Genomic DNA, 22500 nt, shown 5'->3' on the forward strand with positions numbered 1-22500 from the left:
GGTATGGAGGTGCATTAGTGCCCAAGGCATGGGTAACTTACACATCTGTGAAGGCACCATTAATGCTGAAAGGTACATACAGGTTTTGGAACAACATATGCTGCCATCTAAGCGCCGTCTTTTTCATGGACACCCCTGCTTATTTCAGCAAGACAATGCCAAGTCACATTCAGCACGTGTTACAACAGCGTGGCTTTGTAAAAAAAGAGTGCGGGTACTTTCCTGGTCCGCCTGCAGTCCAGACCTGTCACCCATCGAAAATGTGTGGCGCATTATGAAGCGTAAAATACGACAGCGTAGACCCCGGACTGTTGAACGACCGAAGCTCTACATAAAACAAGAATGGGAAAGAATTCCACTTTCAAAGCTTCAACAATTAGTTTCCTCAGTTCCCAATCGTTTATTGAGTGTTGTTAAAAGAAAAGGTGATGTAACACAATTATGAACATGTCCTTTCCCAACTACTTTGGCACGTGTTGCAGCCATGAAATTCTAAGTTAATTATTATTTGCAAAAAAAAAAAAAGTTTATGAGTACCCCGCCTTCCGCCCGATTGTACCTGAGATAGGCTCCAGCGCCCCCCGCGACCCCAAAGGGAATAAGCGGTAGAAAATGGATGGATGGATGGAGTTAGAACATCAAATATCTTGTCTTTGTAGTGCATTCAATTGAATATGGTTTGAAAAGGATTTGCAAATAATTGTATTCCGTTTATATTTACATCGAACACAATTTCCCAACTCATATGGAAACGGGGTTTGTATGTATGTATGCGTGTATGCATGTGTGTATGTATGCATGTATGTATGCATGTATGTATGTTTGTATGTATGTATGCATGTATGTATGTTTATGTATGCATGTATGTATGATTATGTATACATGTATGTATGTATGTATACATGTATACATTTATGCATGTATGTATGTATGTATACATGTATGCATGTATACATGTATGTATGCATGTATGCATGTATACATGTATGCATGTATACATGTATGCATGTATACATGTATGTATGTATACATGTATGTATGTATACATGTATACATGTATACATGTATGCATGTATGTATGTATGTATACATACATACATGTATGCATGTATGTATGTATGTATGTATACATACATACATGTATGCATGTATGTATGTATGTATGTATACATACATACATGTATACATGTATGTATGTATACATGTATGTATGTATGTATACATACATACATGTATACATGTATGTATGTATGTATACATGTATACATACATACATGTATGTATGTATACATGTATACATGTATGTATACATGTATGTATGTATACATGTATGTATACATATGTATGTATGTATGTATGTATGTATACATGTATGTATGTATACATGTATGTATGTATACATGTATGTATGTATACATGTATATATATATATGTATGTGTATATGACATCATATATGATATCATTTTGATTTGCAATGATGCATTTATTTTCTTTAAAAAAGCTAAACAAATCTTTAATGTATATTTAAAAACAAATATTGATGTCATTTTTATCTTATCAGAATCACAATCACAATCCGCTTTAACAAAAAGGAATTTGACTTGTAAGATTGTGCTCTCTTTGTTCAATGCTGTTTCAGTTGCTGCTGCCTACTGTAAAAGGTAAATCAGACTTTACTTTAATGTTGCAATTTAGTTTGCCAAATATGTAAACAGTTCTTAGAGTTAGATTTGGAAAAAAATAGTGAGGTGTTTTGTTGATAATCTTCACAATGAAGTCACTGTAAAACTAACCACACTAAAAAAGTACATCATATATAAACATGAAGTGCACATACATGTAGGAATCACATTAGATTAATAATATCATTTAGAATAAAAAATTATGATAAAATTATGATACAATTATATAAAATTAAGCAGGATGAAGGTTGAGCTGTAATGCTGTGAGCTTAATGCTAATGTACAATGGACTAGCTCATAGACAAGCTAACTCAAATTAGCATGACCAAACGCTTGGCACAGATAGACGATCATTCACACGAACATTCATATCCAGGGACAATTTGCAGTCTCCAATGAAGCGAACATTCATATATTTTTGGAATGCGGCAGGAAACTGGAGTGTCCGGAGAAAACCCACACACGCATTGGGACAAATGCACAGTCCACACAGCGATATCCAAATGAAGATTCAAAGAAGCAGACGTTGTTTTCGGTAGTAATGTTAAAAGACTTAGAGTAGTTTACATGTATTACATGTTTATATATATGTGTGTGTGTGTGTGTGTGTGTGTGTGTGTGTGTGTGTGTGTGTGTGTGTGTGTGTGTGTGTGTGTGTGTGTGTGTGTGTGTGTGTGTGTGTGTGTGTGTGTGTGTGAGTGTGTGTGATATATCGACATACTCGATATATCGCGGATTTGTCTCTGTGCGATATAGAAAATGACTATATCGTGATATTCGAGTATACGTTCTCACGCAGTTGCTTTTAGCTGCGGGCATTACACTGCAGGCTCTTCCCACTCTTTTTTTTGTCTCTCCTTCTCACAGAGACGTAAAATAAGCGCACCTTCTTACATACATCACATACGTATACGCCCTCGCGGAGCAGAGAGGTAGCGGTATGGTAACATTAGCTGTGGTGCTAACGGAGTGGTGCGAGTGGTAATACGAGAGAAAGAAGGTGCGAATCTGGTAACAAATGAAGGAAGAATTAATTACTAAGAAAAACAGCACGGGGTCCATCGTGTGGAGGTGGTTTGGCTTCAAGCGGGAATATGTCGATAATACAACTGTAATATGTAGGGGTGTAACGGTACACAAACATTTTGGTTCGGTACGTACCTCGGTTTAGAGGTCACGGTTCAGTTCATTTTCGGTACAGTAAGAAAACAACAAAATATACATTTTTTGGTTATTTATTTACCAAATTTGCAAAATCTTCCACCAAAAATATTTTTCTTATTGGAATATTTGATGTGAAGTAATCAGAACCTTGGATAGGTCAATAATTCATTATAACATTGATTTTGATTCAATTTTATGTTTTGAGCAATGACAGTTGGAAAGAAAAAAAAAACAGCTTTGTTTTATTAGTCAACATTGCAACTTTTTCTAAATTACATTCAACCTTTAAGCTTTTTTATTTCACTTTTGTTATGTTTTTGTTTATTTTAATAGTATTTTTAGAATGTGCCGTGGGCTTTTAAAACATTAGCTGTGGGCTGCAAATGGCCTCCGGGGCACACTTTTGACACCCCTGCTATAAATAATAAAAAATTAAATGTGATAAATGATAAATGGTAAATGATAAATGGGTTGTACTTGTATAGCGCTTTTCTACCTTCAAGGTACTCAAAGCGCTTTGACACTACTTCCACATTTTACCCATTCACACACACATTCACACACTGATGGAGGGAGCTGCCATGCAAGGCGCTAACCAGCACCCATCAGGAGCAAGGGTGAAGTGTCTTGCTCAGGACACAACGGACATGACGAGGTTGGTACTAGGTGGGGATGGAACCAGGGACCCTCGGGTCGCGCACGGCCATTCTTCCACTGCGCCACGCCGTGTACCATGTAGAAACAATCCAGCTTTCAGCTGCTGTGATAAATCTATGGATAAAAAGCAGAGCCTGGTGACGCATGCGCGTTTATCATAACTCTTGCTCGCGCTCTCTCTGTCTCTCCCCCTCCCTCACGAATGCTGCTGTGCGCACAATTTGTTTTGTTTTTAACCTTCTTAACCCTGAACGTACATTGTTAATACACGCAACCATAACTCAAAATGCCGGACATTTGAGGCATTTAAGAGACACCGCCCGGACAGCCCCGCAAAAGAGGACATGTCCGGTGAAAAGAGGACGTATGGTCAGGACCTAGCCCGGTCCATGCTAGCTGCGATCGGTTTCACCGGACATGTCCTCTTTTGCTAGCATGCTAGCAGCTAACGGGCTACGATAGACTGACCATACGTCCTCTTTTCACCGGACATGTCCTCTTTTGCGGAGCTGTCAGGGTGGAGTTTCTTAAATGCCTCAAATGTCGGCATTTTGAGTATTGTTTACACAACATGCATTACGCTACTTAATATGTGCGTGTGGAAACTCGTTCGGTACACCTCCGCACCGAACCGAAATCCCCGTACTGAAACGGTTCGATACAAATACACGTACCGTTACACCCCTAGTAATATGTCAAGTATGTGGCAAAAGCGTACAAAAAGTAGCAGCTCTACTAATGTAGCATCATTTGAAAAGTCACCTGCTAGAAAATGAAGAGTGCTTGAAACTCTGCATGTCAACATCTCCGTTCGGTGCCACACCAACAAAATGCCGAAGCAACCATTTCCACATCAACACCGTATGAAAAAAATAGTCAACAACAGAAGGAGATAACGTCCGCAGGAACCTACCATATAGTAAAGGACATACACTATTTTATTTCCTATTATGCAGCTCATTTTTATTTGATACTTTGTGTGACATCAAGCACAAAAGTACACTTTATTTGTTTTAAACTATTGTAGTGGCGTTCTGTACAAAAAGTGCACTTTAATTTAGTATTGTTTTGATATGTCATCATAGTGACATCATGCACAAAAGTGCACTAATAGCTTGTTTTAAAATGTCTCTGACAATCTTGCACTTTCGGTTTTGGAAATGACATGAATGTTTGTGCCACTGCTTAATAACTGTTTAATAAATACAGTTTTGGTAAATTGACTTAGTTGTGATTTCCCTCTCTGCACGAAAGTTTAAAATGAGCATATATTAATGCAGTATGAACAAGAATGTTTTAATGTAGACACATAAAATCATCATTCTGGTGTGATTATATGCATCAAGTGTTCATTCAAGGCTAAGTCAAAATATCGAGATATATATCGTGTATCTTGACGTGGCCTAGAAATATTGAGATATTAATAAAAGGCCATATCGCCCAGCCCTAGTGTGTGTGTGTGTATATATGTGCGTGCATGTAATACATTTAGGAGGGTTCTCATTTTTTTATGGCTGTTAGGTAGAGGCGTGGATCTGTGTTCGCTTTATTTTTCAACTCACTTATGTGAACAACTACTGCAATGTACTTAATGTAAGCAAATACGGGACAGTGTACATGTCAATTCCGGTCCTTCAACAATTGCTATTTGTTCGGAATCAAAGTATGTAATATATTTCTTTAAATACAACATATAGCCTATTATTTGCCACTGTTGATTAGTGATGCACTGAAAATTTGGCTGCCAACAAATATGTTGTTATGATGTATCCACTTCTACTGGCAGGCTGCGTCTTTACCCGCACACACGAATGATGTAGCTCGCCCAAATTTGGCGCAAACGTTGCATTTAGGTCACATTTAGATCGCATTCAGGACGCATTTCTGTTTATAGTGAAGTCACATTTAAAAAAAAAAGGTCAGATTCCAATTGGATTCGGACTACTGTCTGATATTGCCTGAATCTGATGCAAAAAGATCAGATTTGAAGCACTTTAGAGCATTTAGACTGGCAGAAAATCTGAGTAGATCTATGTCACTTGAGGGCAAACAAATCATATTTGGTGTGCAGTGTAAATGGGGCCAAAGTAGGTGTTATTACTTTCCGTTTTCAATTTCAATAGCAGCACATTTAGGCAGGTAACTACAGTAGTTAGGCCTCAATCAAGTGTGCCCCCTGCTGGTAGCCAAATGAAAAATGTCTCCTAGTTACAGAAACGCCATCCATCCATCCATTTCTACGCTTGTCCTTGATTTTTCCAATTCAAGTCCATGAATTTGAATTTGATTTTAGGTTGCTAACTGGGAGTGGAATTGCAAATCAAATTGGAATTGAAAGAAGTACAAATGACTGGCAGTCCATGAAATTTCAATTGATCATTTTGATGTATTCCAGAATCCTGCTTTCCAGTATATTCTATATGTGACTGTGTTACATACGTTTTAGATCACCTCATTTATAGCAGTAACCCTTACAGTACAAAACAATAACATTGACAGAAAAAGATGGTAAAAATGTGGTTACATATGAAGTACCAGTATATTCATTGCTACAAATGAAGTGTTCTAAAACGTTTGACCAGTAATGTATTTCATATAAATATTAGTATTAACCCTATGTATTGTACACATATGTTCAGATTCTGATATCCAGACAAGAAAAATTGGTGTTTTTTTAATAGCTGTACATATTTTAATTTGAGCTTTTCATTGTCAATTAAGAATAAAATCATCTATAGAACATAGTTGGATGTATTATAATTAGAGATGTCCGATAATGGCTTTTTTGCCGATATCCGATATTCCGATATTGTCCAACTCTTAATTACCGATTCCGATATCAACCGATACCAATATATACAGTCGTAGAATTAACACATTATTATGCCTAATTTTGTAGTGATGCTCCGCTGGATGCATTAAACAATGTAACAAGGTTTTCCAAAATAAATCAACTCAAATTATGGTAAAAAATGCCAACATGGCACTGCCATATTTATTATTGAAGTCACAAAATGCATTATTTTTTTTAACATGCCTCAAAACAGCAGCTTGGAATTTGGGAGGTTTAGGTGGGCGGGGTTGGGGGGGGGGGGGGTGTATATTGTAGCGTCCTGGAAAAGTTAGTGCTGCAAGAGGTTCTGGGTATTTGTTCTGTTGTTTATGTTGTGTTACGATGCGGATGTTCTCCCGAAATGTGTTTGTCATTCTTGTTTGGTGTGGTTTCACAGTGTGGCGCATATTTGTAACAGTGTTAAAGTTGTTTATACGGCCAACCTCAGTGTGCCCTGTATGGCTGTTGATCAAGTATGCGTTGCATTAACTTGTGTGTGTGAAAAGCCGTAGATATTATGTGACTGGGCCGGCACGCAAAGGAAGTGCCTTTAAGGTTTATTGGGGCTCTGTACTTCTTCCTAATTCCGTGTACACAGCGGTGTTTTAAAAAGTCATAAATTTTACTTTTTGAAACCGATACCGATAATTTCCGATATTACATTTTAAAGCATTTATCGGCCGATAAAATCGGCAGTGCGATATTATCGGACATCCCTAATTATAATGTTTTACTTTATCCAAGTATTTAAAAAGGAGTGAACTTGTGTTTAGTTTTTGTTAAGTATTTTTAGTATTTAAACCAAAACTTTTGTTAAATATAACACATTCTTCCTGTTACTTTGCTTTAAAGAATTTCTCTGAATTAAGATAAGGTAAGGTATTCATTCCTAAAGAAATTGTGAGATAACATCCTCGTAACATCCACACAAACATTGTATAAAACACAATAAAAACAGCATTAAAAAAATACATAGGCGCGATTAGTAAAATTGAACTGAATGTAGTTCCTACGGGGTGGAGCAAATTCAATTCAAATTACAATATTTTTATTAAATACATTGAAATTCTGAATATTACACACGTCTGGACTGTATGGAAATAAAAGTGATGACTAAATATAAAAAAAATTGATTGATTATACAGGTTGCTGCAGGTGGAGCCACGTCACAAGCAGATGAGTCAACCGTGGTTCCAAGCACCAACAGTGTTCCCAGCCTAGGCAATGGAGGGACATCTGCTTCTCTATCTTCTTCTGTGCCGGGGGAGCAGTGGACCGGCGGAGGTCGCATGGAACGCAGCGCCTCCTACCAGCTCAGCCCAGCACCTGCTCCCGTAGAGGATGAAGGCACGGATAATATGACGCGGGAAAAATCCCACCACACACTGGCTGACCTGAAACGACAACGAGCGGCAGCCAAGCTCAATAAGTACCCTGCGCCCCCTCCACCTTTGTCCCCACCCTTGGAGGAGGAGACTCCTGCTGCGTTGGCCCAGGCGACAAGTCCTCAGGGCCACACGACGACACCCAGCGCTGAGTCGGCAGTGTCCCCCAGTCAGGTGTTCTTCACGCCAGCCAGTGGAGACCCTCCCCTTCTGAAACTGCGTGCCCCAGAAGAGGAGCAGTCTTCCAGCAAAGAACCTTGCTGTGGACTAATGTAGAAGTGGGCTTCAAAGTGGTATTGCTTCAAAAAGAGACGGTTTCTTTGGAGCAATTCAGCGTGTCCGTCACTTTATGCCAATCAGAAGTGTAACAAGCGTTATTTTTACACATTCCTTGTCATTTCATAAAGAGCTGCTTCACCTAAGCCTTAGAATAATGCCAACATTGCATATGTTGACTGAATTGTTGCTCATGATTTATTGTTGTTATTAAGAACAAACTAATGAGCTTCCACTTTCTAGCACAAACTACGATGGTACATAAACATTTCTATTCATACTCAAGTCTTCACCTTTATATCACTGGCAATCTTTTTATGGGCTTCATATTATCGTACAAAATCAATACATCTTGCTTGTTTTCTTTTTGTTGGTGGAATTCTCTTACTAAAGTCAATATATAATATCAATATTTCGCAATTGTGCATCTTTCCCTCAAAAAGATTGCAAGTTCATTTCCTTAGTATCAGATAACAGTGTATTGTAAACATTTACAACATCTATGAAGATAGAGGGATGCAGGTAAGGTAATGTGTTGTTAGTCTGTCAAAGGTCAACTGACATGTTTCTTCTTATTCTAATATTGAAAATGTATTATTTTGTGACAGGCTATAGATTCTGTCACAAGATAATAATAAATAGCTGTTGCCTAGTTTTATAATCTGTGTATTTGTAATGTTGGGGTGTTTTTTTTTTTTATCCTCAACTATGATTGTGCTTTTTAACAGTTTTTTTTTTAATTAAGTGGTTTATTCTAAATATCCCAGCTTTAACTTTATCAGTTTTATTTAAGTTTGTTGAGAAAAGACATGGTGGTGGAAGATAGTTTATATTAACAATGGTTTTATTGATGTTGAAAGTTACTTATCTGAACGCCATAAAATGATTAAGTAGTGTTACAAGTTTGACATAAGATTGGTCCATTCGCTTTACCTTGAAATTCAACTTCCAAGAATTTTATTGGCTTTTTAGTCACTAACTGCTGTCATTAAGTTCTCAGAGCTACAGAAAAAACAAGTACTATACTGCTATATTTTATCACAGCATATCTGTGTTGGCCCCATACTTGCCAACCTTGAGACCTTCGAATTCGGGAGTTGGGGGGGTTGGGTGGGGGGCAGGGTTTGGTGGTAGCGGGGGTGTATATTGTAGCGTCCTGGAAGAGTTAGTGCTGCAAGGTGTTCTGGGTATTTGTTCTGTTGTGTTTATGTTGTGTTACGGTGCGGATGTTCTCCCGAAATGTGTTTGTCATTCTTGTTTGGTGTGGGTTCACAGTGTGGCGCATATTTGGAACAGTGTTAAAGTTGTTTATACAGCCACCTTCAGTGTGACCTGTATGGCTATTGATCAAGTATGCATTGCATTCACTTGTGTGTGTGTTAAAGCAGCATATATTATGTGATTGTGCCGGCAAGCTGTTTGTATGGAGGAAAAGCGGACGCGACGACAGGTTGTAGAGGACTTTAAAGGCAGTGCCTTTAAGGCACGCCCCCAAAATTGTTAACCGGGTGGAAATCGGGAGAATGGTTGCCCCGGGAGATTTTCGTGAGGGGCACTGAAATTCGGGAGTCTCCCGGGAAAATCGGGAGGGTTGGCCCTGCAATGAGGTGGAATGCAGCTGGGTTAGGCTCCCACACCCCCCGAAACCTCGAAAGGGACAAGCGGTAGAAAATGGATGTATTGATGGATATCATAGCAAAGCAAAACCATGCTTCTGTAAAGGATGCCTTGCTATGATATACACTGAATTTGATTTTTTAAGTATTCCAGTGCACCTGGAAAGTAATCACAGTGCCTCACTTTTTCCACATTTTGTTATGTTAAAGCCTGATTCCAAAATGGAATACATTCTAATTGTATCCTCAAAATTCTACACAAAATACCCCATAATGACAAAGTGAACAAGTTATTTATTTATTTATTATTTTGCAAGTTTTATAAAAATAAAACGGAAAATCAAATGTACATATATATTCACAGCCTTTGCTCAATTGGCAGCAATTACAGCCTCAAGTCTTTTTGAATACAATGCCACAAGCTTGACACACATATCTTTGGGCAATTTTGCCCATTCCTCTTAGCAGCACCTCTCAAGCTCCATCAGGTTAGATGGGAAGGGTTGGTTTAATCCAAAATGTGTCTGTACATTGCTGCATTCATCTTTCCCTCTATCCTGACTAGTCTCCCAGATCCGGCAGCTGAAAAACATACCCACACCATGCTTCACTGTATGGATGGTATTGACCTGGTGATGAGCTGTGCCCATGGTTTCCTCCAAACATGATGCCTGGCATTCACGCCAAAGAGTTCAATCTTTGTCTCATCAGACCAGACATTTGTGTTTTTCTAAGAGTTTTGGCAAACTTTTTACTCAGCAATGTCTTCTGTCTGGCAACTCTACCATACAGGCCTGAATGGTGGATTGCTGCAGAGAGAGTTGTCTTTCTGGAAGGTTCTCCTCTCTCCACAGAGGAATGTTGTAGCTCTGACAGAGTGACCATCAGGTTCTTGGTCACCTCCCTGACTAAACTAAGATGAATGCAGCAATGTATAGAGGCATCCTGGATGAAAACCAACACTTCCCATCCAATCTGATGGAGCTTGAGAGGTGCTGTACAGAGGAATAGGCAAAGAAGAATGGGTGACACTGCTCAATCTCCTGCTAATGCCTCATCAGTAGGGTTGATTTGGGTGACTGTGCCATGTACGTTTCAGTGTGACCTGATGGATATCCTGGTGAAAAACATTCCGCCCTTGTTGGATAAGGAGGGTGTAAAGTCAATTTTGCCATAAAAGAACTTACTTTGAAATGTGACTATTTTAACTAAAACCAGTCCCCCACATTGAGGTCAGTTTTGCATTAAAATATGACCATGTATTGTGTGATTATGTAACTTGTTTGAACACATTCTGAGATATGCACAGATAATGTATTTATTTTTTCAGATTAGATAACCCACCTATTTCATTCTCTTGTCCCTCCCCCTGAGCAGAGTGCTTTAAAAGTAGCAGTTTGCACGTCCTTCTGTGTAGTCAGGCAGCACAACAGGAGAACCACAACAACATGGATTTTTCCAAAAATGCAACAGAGCGACCAGAGCCTTTAAAGGCTGAAGTGAAAGGTATTTAATTTTAATTTTTTCACTACATTGTATTCTCGGAGACTTTGCATTGATGTTTTTTGTCTTGTTATATCTTCCTCTCCTAGGGAACGTACCCTCCTGGTTGCAAGGCACACTACTGCGCAACGGCCCCGGGATCTTCTCAGTGGGGGACACCAGCTATGACCATTGGTTTGACGGCATGTCCATCATGCACAGCTTCTCCTTCAAGGAAGGTTTGTCACTTTGATTTAATTATTAACACATTAGTCTAACAAATAAAATGTTCAAATCCACTATAAAATATTAATAAATTAACTAAGCATATTTAATAAATGCAATTTGTCAGGTTACTTTAATCCACCTTAAAGTACCTGTTCTTACTTGCTAGACTTTACCATTACACATTATCATTCAAATTGTTCAGAAAAGTTTATTATAATTTTTTTAAATAAATACTGCTGTCAATTCTTATTTTAACTCTTAAGAATACACACTCTCGGCGTGTTACACTTGACCCCTTCTGAATAATGTGGAATAGTACACAAGTCACATGGTCCACAGGAAGTTGCCATTCAGATCCTCTGTAGGCCATATGGGAAAGTCAAAAGTATATGTTCATTTATAATTTTGTCTTTCGTTTCCTTAATATTTTAATTATGATAACATCTCAGCTGTGACCGAAATTGTTTATTTTGTAAAATACATTTCTTGTTGACTTGACTGTTAAGTGCATAGTGTCAACATGCAATTAGCATAAATGTTTTTGCTAATTTTGTGCTTAAAATCTCCAGCCGGTTACTTTCGGTACTGTTACGCAAATGCTTAATCTTTGACGCAAGAGCCTTGTACAAAAATGTAATAAAGTTATACATTTTGAGCAGTTTAATGTTTGTTGTTGTTGCAGGTGAAGTGACACACAGAAGCAGGTTCCTGAGGAGTGATACCTACAAATCCAACATGGAGTCTAAAAGAATTGTTGTGTCGGAAATGGGAACAATGGCCTATCCGGACCCAAGCAAAAACTTCATTGTCAAGTGAGTGTCAATGAAAGAAAATGTTATTTTATTCATGATGCACAGCTTATTTTGGTGTTTTTGAACTATAGAGCCCAATGTTGGGCCCTGATCACTCCCTAGGTGGCCGCCAAAACATATCAGTTTCTCAGCTGGAGTCCGTATGGGCGGCAGTGGTACTCGGTGTAATACACTTTTCCACCACTTGTGGCAGTAATAACTATATTACACAAACAGAAGAATGGGTTGTACTTGTATAGCACTTTTCTACCTTCAAGGTACTCAAAGCGCTTTGACACTACTTCCACATTTTACCCATTCACACACACATTCACACACTGATGGAGGGAGCTGCCATGCAAGAAGTCTGGGGCTAAAGTCATAGAGAAGTTTTTTTTAGTGCAAAAATTATGAGTGAAGAGTTAAAGCAGTATTTTCATTTGCACCTAAACTTTGACAGTTTAGTTGAGAAACAAATACATTTTTATTTTTTTTATTTTAGCACAACATAATTGTATGTCCATTTATTTTTTTTGTCAGTTATTTATGAATCCCTTCTTTTGCAGTACATTTGATTTGTCCTCATTTTTCTACTACGCCTCACCTAAGCCTAAGGTTTTTGCATTAAATAAATAGTCTTTGTGATTAACACATGGTTTTATGGCTGGATGATTATGGCAAAAATAATAATCAAGATTATTTGGATTGATATTGTAATCACGATTAATTACACAATTATTCATTAATTTGCGAACATGAGTATTTGCTGTACCACCAAAACGTTATAGTATAGTATAGTTTAAAGTAAAAAAAACCCCAACTGGATATAAATTAGTAATGAATAAACCACAGCAAGTAAAATAATAGCAATAACAATACATTTAAATAAAAATTGCATTATAAAAACTTTTCTTTTCTGTTTTGTTTGTGTTTAGTTCTGTTTTTTTTTACCTTTTGCACTTATTTTGCCACTATGGATTGTGTGTGCTTTTTGTGTAAAATAAAATCCTCACATTCATTGGTGCAAAAAGTTGGGTTGCAATCACATGACCGAGAGGCACTTCTGGGTTTCAGGCGATGGTTTAAGCCCCATTTGACTACTGCTTATTAAACCTGGATCAGTGCAGATTTAGGCTTATTTTGAAAGGTTTAGAGGCAAATATAAAAGAGATCATGAAAATAATATTTTAATTTTTTGATGGATTTGATGGAGTGGATTTTTACACTTAAGAAAAAAGAAAAGAAAAAAAAAAAGGTTTAAAACATTTATCATCACCAAGAGGTTACCGCTACCTCGCTTCATTTGACACTCAAGGTATTTAGAGAAGAAACGATTGGAGGTACATCTTGTCTTTACATCTGAGGGATCTACAAATTAAACAGTAATCCGTGAAAGACAAAGTTGGACTTAATCGTGCATTGCTAAGTAACCTATTTGATTGACATAACGAGTGCCATGCAGCTGTGATAGTGACGCTAATGAGAAAAAGGATACGTTTGTTTTCAGTTTATTTCCTGCTACAAATATTAGTCTCATCTACAATTCATGTCTCAATTTGTATACTGTGAAGTTCATATTTTGTCTCATCATTTAGCTATAGATGTCCTTGTTGTTCAGCAATGTTTGCTCGCGATATCAAGATTCAGTATATGCTGTTGTGCCTATGAGAGATGTATTCATCTAGTTTATTAATACTATTAAGGATATTTTCTTGATGCTAACAAATATCACCAAAGACGCTATAATGTGGTCATATGTGTCGAATAAAGCACTTGGCTTACCTGCACAACAACAACTTAAGCTTTTAGTTTTTGTTATGAAAATCGAGAAATAAAATACGGTGGATTGGACCAAAAATCAATATCACTAGGACTTAACATGATGTTAGGTTATTTGCACAAGCAGGTCTTCGTAGTTATATTTAGGCATTGCAACCACAAAACACAAACTAATGCAATCTCTTGTCCTTTTCTTATGGAGTTCTGCTCTATAACACTACTAATATAGTAGAGAATAAACTCGATTGCATCACAGAAAGTTTCTCAAACAAATCAAATGTTCAAAAAACATTTTACAAAGTCTTCTGTCGTGTGTCTGTAGATTTTCAGCTCTGTTGAGGCGAGCCAGGTCAACGTGTTATCATCCAGGTCAATCAGACCTTGTTCGCCATTCGGTGGCCGGTGTTTGGGGCAACTAGTTACTATATGTTCTACTGTCTGGACTGGGTCCCCACACTCGCAGGAGGCATCTTCCGGAAGTCCCCACCTCTTCATTGCTGCTCCGTAGCGTCCGACGCCGGTCCTCAAGCGGTTGAGGGTTGTCCACTGCTTCCGGGGCAGTTCCTGGCCGGACACGTCTGTGGGGTCGTCGATGTAGTGGTGCAGCCTAGATGGTTCTGCTAACTTCCACTGTTTTGACCCAGGTGGCCTTGGAAGTATCAGCTGATGTTGTGCTGAGCAGCTCGTGGGCTTGCATGGCAAAGGGGCGCCTTGACTTTAGGCGCACGCGTCGTGGTGTTTCTGTGACGATCTTATGGAGGAGGTGGGATTCGCTGGTCTATGCCTTTTGGGAGAGGGCGAGTGTGGCTGCTTCTCGTCTGATGTTTGCCGGGGTGATGCCAGCGAGGATGGGCAGTTGGTTTACTGGGGTCCCTCGCAGGCACCCGGAGACGGTCCGCAGGGCGCTGTTGAGGGCGACATCCAACTTCTTTACATGTCCTTAAAAAAATTTTTTTTTAAAATAAATAAATAAAAAAAATTGACAAAGTAATCGCTGCAGACACGAGAATCGTCCGATTATATTCCACGAGATGATGAAAGTGCTAGTTTTAAGAGCCATTTTCTTTCACACACTTTCGTTTTTTCCCTGACTTTATTATCTTTATGAACCACTTCTTTCGGGACTCGAAGAAAGCTTTTTCCTATCTCTCTATGTGAACGATTGGAACACCCAAGAACAAAACAGCAATACGGCATTTTCTGCTCAAACTTTACACAGGTGAGAGTGACACCTGTTTTTAATGTAATGCTCAAGCTGCTTGACCATCGTGTCAATTCAACCGTGAAGAAGAAAAACGGATATGACCAGTGTTGGGTTAGTTACTGAAAAGCAGTAACTAGTTACAGTTACTAGTTACTTCGTTTCAAAAGTAACTCAGTTACTAACTCAGTTACTTACACCAAAAAGTAATGCGTTACTGTGAAAAGTAACTATTTAGTTACTTCTTTTTTCTTTTCTTTTTTAAAGCTCCAATTAATGCCCTTTTAGCCTTCATTTCAGTACTGTTATTGCACTGGAGAATAATACAATCTGTTGATCAACTTGACATGAATTTGCATCACTCAACTCTGCTAAGCCATGTGGTCTACATACAACACACAAAGACAAAGATATGTTACAAAGGCCAATTTGTTTCTGGCCAGAACAAATTGACAAAACTATTTTAAATAGCTGCAACATAACAAACATAAGTAACAAACAGCATAATAACAGCATAGATGTAAACCAAGAAAGGCACACACTACATACACAAAGTCTAACCAGGCATTTTCTTCCTCAAGTAATTCTTTACAAAATCATGTCTGAAACCCAGAACACTACACATTTCCCCAGTTTTAGTTTAGAGATAAGGAAAGATTGGCCTGGCCCACTAGGATCCCTCTTTATGTTTGTGAACTTTATAGTCTATACATTTAGAGTGATGGGATAATCAAACACTCTAGAAGTCTAGAATGAAAGAGTATATAAGAGAATTGACAGCAACGTTCCCTCTCAGGAGCGCGCATGTGCAATTGCGCACTGCTCAAGCGTCCTCTGCGCACGGCAAATCTATGCCATGCACAAAATCAAATAAAAAAATAAGCGCATAACAATTTTCGACACGACACGGACACGACAGAGAAAACCGTTTTCGTCATCATTGTTCAAATATTGTAATGTCTGTCGAGACGCTTTGAGGACATGAATTCCATCCATCACTTTACAGAGCAAAACTCTTTACTGTCGGCCATAAACACATCACCAAAACATTAGTAAAAAAAATGATATCTAGCAAAACTGGTCATTTTCTGCAGTACAAACCAGACCAAAAGCAACTTTGTTATATCAACAGCAGCCGCTCGCTCTCTCACGTGCGCCAACACTTGCACATTTGGCACTTAGCCAGTGATGCGTTTACAGCCACACAAAAAGTCGGACAACTCCAACACCACACATAAAGTGTCATTCCAGGTCGTTACACTATGATTTACCAATCAAATGTGTGCTTATTCTAGTGTCATTTATTAGGAATCTTAATTTATAAATATTAATCATTAAATGCTGTTAGTATATTAAATAAATACTAATAAAAATATATTTTTTACAAACAGGAAGTTGCAGGAATGTACACATGATCCCCTGCTTACATCTCATTGTGCAACATGTGAATGTTTTAATGGGAACTAAATGCAATGTCTGAAAGGGGTACAAATTATTTCCAAAGCAGGACCTCCACCCAGACAAACAATACAAGTACACAGTTCATGAAAAACAATATTTTTTGTTATTGTCATTATAAGTGGGCCTAAACACTTATATTAGAAATGGAAATGACTGTTGTCATTTGATTATAATAATAAGAGAATGTTGTCTGTCTATCTGTGTTGGCCCTGTGATGAGGTGGGGACTTGTCCAGGGTGTACTCTGCCTTCCGCCCGAATGCAGCTGAGATAGGCTCCAGCGACCCCGAAAGGGACAAGCGGTAGAAATGGATGGATGGATGGAGATGTAAGTTGTTATTTAGTGAGGTTTGGGACAGGTGTGCTGCTGGTGTAGCCACAGTGTGCCACGTCTAAAGTTGCTCACATGGACTCCAATCAATGCTCAGGGACTTTTTGCATTTGCTCACACATGAACAATTAGAGGGAACATTGATTGACAGAGTGTGTACCTTCAGCGGTGAATGGTGGTGGTGGTGGAGGTGAAGTGGCATCAGAGTCTCTGTCTCTCTTTACTAGCTTCGTCGAAGCATGTTGCTATGTAGCTTGTTTCAGCAGATTTGAATTGCTGTTTTGGGCAGTAGATGGCATCTTTGATCCAAAGCACAATTTACATTTAACTAAAATGTTATTTTCTTTGTGCTCGACAAAAGAAAAGTAGTGAAAATATCTCCATGTTAGCAAACTCGACTTCTGGCTCCGCCATGATCAGACATGCCCCCCCCCCCCCCCCCCCTCGCTCCCCACACTCACACTCAGACACACCCACACAGAGCGCATGTCTCTCTCTCTTCTCCGGCTTGTGACACAAGAAGAATCAGAACTCCGATAAAACACACTTTATATTACATAAAAAGTAACGTAAAATAACGCAGTAACGCATCATGTAGTAACGGTAACTGAGTTACTGAATATAAAAAAATAACGCGTTAGATTACTAGTTACCGCCGAAACTAACGGCGTTACAGTAACGCGTTACTTTGTAACGCGTTAGTCCCAACACTGGATATGACGTCATATGCAACCCAGCTATACATCTTTGGAGAAGACCAATATTTTACGTCAGAGCATAATCATTTTGTAAATATATCAATAAGTGCTTTAAGTACATTATGCTTTAGCAAGTTACTATTCTTAAACCTTTATTTTGTTAGCGCAGTCAGATTGGATGTGGAGCACAGTGCTATTATTGTGAAGGGGGAAAGTGTGCTATGCTATTGTTCTCAGATGGACGAGTAAAGAGGCGAATCAATTGAGGCTGTTAAAAAATAAAAGAGTTGCAACCACTGTTTGTACTTCGTTACATCGATGATGTCGTTCACAACATCACAAGCTGATAAGATGTGTTGTAAGTGTATGGATTGTTCTTGCAAACTTTAGCTTTGTAGTTTAGTCGCTGTTTCAAGTGACAGGTCTCGACATTGTTTAGTTCAGGACGCGGCGGTTGAGTGTGTCGGGGATAAACGAGCGTTACCGGACAAATTTTTTTCCCCAAACAAATGTTTCTTCGCCTTACAATGACAATATTTCACTCACATTTGTCAATTTCCCTGATATTAGTTGCGTTCATCAGCGGATTCCGTTTTCTTGACCAATCATATGCCTTACTTTTTTTGTTGAGTTTAGTGATTATTGATTAGGCATACTAGCATTGTCAAATAAAAAGTTGCAATCATGGTGACATCCCAAACTATTAGAAGACAATCTCTTTTTTCACTCTTTGGCTTCTTATCTGTTTCACCGTTACAAGCTTCGGAATTTGCATGCACATTGCGCGGCGCATTAATCTTTTTTTTTTTTATTATTATATTGTCATCATGTGATAAGCCATAATCGAAATTGAAATTCGATTAATTGTCCAGCCCTACATGTTATGATATTTATATAATTTTAAAGGTTGTAAACTGTCAGTAAGTTAGATATAATTATTGAATACGATTAAAATGAAAAGTAATATTACTAATTTAGTGTTAATATTTGAGTGGGCCCAGTGCCTCTCTGTAATGGAAAAGTTGGGCCCCAAGGTCAAAAGGGTTGAGAACCCCTGGCTTATGCTAATGTGAAACATTTTATTTGAATTCACTGTCGTATTTGGAACATTATATTGCATGCAATTGATATCCTGTATTAATTATTTTAATAACATATCGGATAGTACTAAATATTGTACTCTAGTTAGTGTTATTTAATGTGAGGTAAATAATAGTTTATTTTACATAAATGCAAGTATGAAAACAGTACTTTCTAATTTTGTATTTGATGCTGGGGTGTATTTTTTTTCTTTCTTTGCTGCATTATCAATTTGACTCTCCAAGTTGTTGTGTATAATTGCTAAAAATGCATAATTTATCTTCCCAGAGCAATCACCTTCCTCAACCACACAGTCCCCGACTTCACAGACAACGGCGCCAGCAATTTCATCAAATACGGCCAGGATTATTTTGCCACCTCGGAAACCAACTACATTCGGAAAATTGACCCTGTGACCCTGGAGACATTGGACAAGGTACAGGAGGGTTCATCTATTTAGAAAAACAAAACAAAAAAACGTATTTATCAGATTCTTCCATTCAGGTGGACTACTTAAAGTTCCTCCCTGCCAACTTGGCATCATCCCACCCACACTATGACAAGGAGGGCAACGCCTACAACATGGGCACTTCTATAGCTGAGAAGGGCAAGACTAAATACATACTGTTCAAAGTCCCTGCTGCTTCCCAGAAAGGTAAACGAACCAAGCTACTTGCTCTACTTTGTCCTTATCTGCATTTAAATTGCTATCAACACGTGCCAAGCAGTCAAGGCTGTCAAGTCATGGCTGAAGGGTTGTAAAGTGAAGTGAATATATATTTATACAGTGCTTTTCTCTAGTGACTCAAAGCGCTTTTGTATAGTGAAACCCATTAATGCATATAATTTGATTGTAACTGTTTTCCCATATCAGCAAATAAGTATGTACTCTACTGGATTATAGTATCTGCTTGCATCTAAAATCCCTGATACAAGCAGTCCTGCAGCGTGTGTGCAAACTGGGCAGTCAGATAACATCTTAATGACCGTAAAATTGGTATTTTCTTATATTTTATAAAAGTCCTTTACAAAAGTTAAACATGGTAGGTTATATATAGACTACTATGAGCTAGAAGCTACACAACAGCTAAGCACACAATAGCATAAAAGTTAGACATATGTAGTAACAAGTGTCCTTAATTGAACAATGAATTAAACAATTATAGTTGCATATTAATTACAGATAAAGTCTCCAAGGCAAAAACGTATTAGAAAGTATCCAGTAAGTTTTGTGCCTGCATCATTGAACCTTTTGCGTCATGAGCTTAAAGTGGAACTGCACTTTTTTTTTTTTAAATAAATAATGCTTCTCACCTGAATAGTAGAAAGATGTGGCCACAAACCGAGAAGTTGGTAAACTTTGACAGCCAACTCAGACCGGGAAATGGTGAGAAAGACAGAAAAGACGCTCGTTTACACCCACTTTTTTTGTTAACCCTTCGCGAGGATTATGAGTAATTCTTTATCTAAATGGGAATATATAAACATCCCATCAGTCGTCATTCCAGTGAGAACAGATATTGTGCAGTAAGTGATTGTTCAATTATGTTTCTAGTCTCCCATGAAGTCTGCTATATCGTATTTTTCGGATTATAAATCGCTCCGGAGTATACGTCGCACCGGCCGAAAATGCATAATAAAGAAGGAAAAAAACATATATATGTCGCACTCGAGTATAAGTCGCATTTTTGGGGGAAATTTATTTGATAAAACCCAACACCAAGAATAGACATTTGAAAGGCAATTTAAAATAAATAAAGAATAGTGAACAACAGGCTGAATAAGTCTGCGTTAAATGACGTATACCGTATTTTTCGCAGTATAAATCGCACCGGAGTATAAGTCGCACCTGCCGAAAATGCATAATAAAGAAGGAAAAAACATATAAAAACCGCACTGGAGCCCGGCCAAACTATGAAAAAAACTGCGACTTATAGTCCGAAAAATACGGTAAATAACCAACTGAGAACATGCCTGGTATGTTAACGCAACATAATTAACGTAATTATGGTAAGAGTCATTCAAATAACTATAACATATCGAACATGCTATACGTTTACCAAACAATCTGTCACTCCCGATCGCTAAATCCGATGAAATCTTCTTCCTCGTTGTTGCTCCTGGTATGCACCGCTAGCGTCTTTTCTTTCTGCTGCTCGATCGCCGTTTTCTGCTGCATATTTCACTACGTCCAGCTTGTAATCTGCAGTATATGATTTCCTTTTCGGTGCCATTTTTGTTCAGTCCTTCTCAGTTTTTATAAGTTACCGCCAATGTTGATGTGATCCATCTTAATAGCTACGGCAGTAGCATATAGCAGTTAGCATCCCATGACCCACAATGCACTTCTGCCATACCCTCCCCCGCCGAATTCTTATTGGTTGACGTGTGAGTGACGATTGCTGCCATTTGCTTCGTCTCTTACGCGAATGAGATAAATAATATTATTTGATATTTTACGGTAATGTGTTAATAATTTCACACATAAGTCGCTCCAGAGTATATGTCGCACCCACGGCCAAACTATGAAAAAAACTGCGACTTATAATCCGAAAAATACAGTAATTAGTACTAATTGTTAAAGGAAAAGGCAAACGTGATGGGTGTAGAAAATCAATGCGCCGCCATATGCTTAAAATGAGCAAAATACATAAAAATTACATGTTTTGAATGTGCCAGTTACTACATCACATATATACCGGTACTTACAGCGTGTATATGAAACGTAAATTTACCATTTAGAATGCTTAAAAAAAAAAGAAAAACAAGGATTGTGGATGTTAGGCAAAATAAAAATAAAAAGTGCAGTTCCCCTTTCACTTAATTATTGTGGCCACTACTTGTTGGCAAAAGAACAATTACCACTCCTCATTCATCCCTACCATTGTTCTCTGCTTGAGTAATTTCACTTGATCAAGTAACACCACGAAATAATAAAAGTATGTATGATTTGTGCTGATATCGTATCGGATAAATATCAGTTTCGGCCAATACTTCAATATCGGCATCGTATCGGAAGTGACAAAGTTGTAGTTTTCAAGTCAGGGTAATAACCTCTCTACAATTAGGAAACATAATTACTTTTGATTGCACCATAATGCCTATTTTCTTGCGTAAATATGTAAATGAGCACAATTGAAGGTGGGAAATTTTTGTTTTGATCTGTTGTATGTGTATCGGCTTACCCAAAAATCTTTGACCGTCAATGAGGAAGTTTCACTCACCTTTCCTCCCCTGCCGACCCAGACAAAGACAAGAAGGCTCTGGCACTGAAGAACGTGCAGGTGATCTGCTCCGTGCCCTGCCGCACCCTCCTGACTCCCAGCTACTACCACAGCTTCGGCATGACAGACAACTACTTCATTTTCATCGAGCAGCCTTTCAAGCTGGATATCGTCAAGATGGCCACTGCCTACATGAGGGGCGTCAACTGGGCCAGCTGTTTGAAATTCTGCCCGGAAGAAAATGTAAGTTAATTTGAGCGCCACAAAATCATCTTTCACATCTCACAAGTCTGCTTCATTCTTTTCATCAGACGCTGATCCACTTAATAGACAGAAAAACGGGCAAAACGGTAGAGACCAAGTACTCCACGAGCGCCATGGTCGTCTACCATCATGTGAATGCCTTCGAGGTCGAGGGTCACGTGATTTTTGACGTCATAGCCTACAAGGACCACAGCCTTTATGAAATGTTTTACATGAGCAAGCTGAAAGAAAACCGTGGAAATTGCAACGAAAGCTACTCCAAACCGAGCTATAAGAGATTTGCCATTCCTGTGCAGTCAGACAAGGTGAGTCGGTGGCCATATCAACCAAATAACACCCTGATTGGGC

General features: G+C 38.4%; 2 protein-coding genes across 3 annotated transcripts in view; both read left to right on the plus strand.

The window, feature by feature from the left end:
* The window catches only part of ppp1r16a (protein phosphatase 1, regulatory subunit 16A), a 33782-nt gene extending 25374 nt beyond the window's left edge, over window positions 1–8408 (plus strand). For both annotated transcript variants that reach the window (XM_061965566.2, XM_061965568.2), the window contains one exon: window positions 7483–8408. In XM_061965566.2, coding sequence (XP_061821550.2) covers window positions 7483–7998 — 516 coding nt within the window. In that variant the 3' untranslated portion in view covers window positions 7999–8408. The remainder of the gene's footprint in view (window positions 1–7482) is intronic.
* A 2514-nt stretch (window positions 8409–10922) lies between these two features.
* The window catches only part of bco1 (beta-carotene oxygenase 1), a 27015-nt gene continuing 15437 nt past the window's right edge, over window positions 10923–22500 (plus strand). The window contains exons 1-7 of the mRNA XM_061965561.2: window positions 10923–11120; window positions 11207–11335; window positions 12007–12136; window positions 18953–19100; window positions 19169–19319; window positions 21911–22131; window positions 22200–22457. Of these exons, the coding sequence (XP_061821545.1) occupies window positions 11063–11120; window positions 11207–11335; window positions 12007–12136; window positions 18953–19100; window positions 19169–19319; window positions 21911–22131; window positions 22200–22457 (1095 nt within the window). The 5' untranslated portion in view covers window positions 10923–11062. The remainder of the gene's footprint in view (window positions 11121–11206; window positions 11336–12006; window positions 12137–18952; window positions 19101–19168; window positions 19320–21910; window positions 22132–22199; window positions 22458–22500) is intronic.

The sequence above is a fragment of the Nerophis lumbriciformis genome, linkage group LG07 (genome assembly GCF_033978685.3).
Source record: "Nerophis lumbriciformis linkage group LG07, RoL_Nlum_v2.1, whole genome shotgun sequence".
NCBI classification, from domain to species: domain Eukaryota; kingdom Metazoa; phylum Chordata; class Actinopteri; order Syngnathiformes; family Syngnathidae; genus Nerophis; species Nerophis lumbriciformis.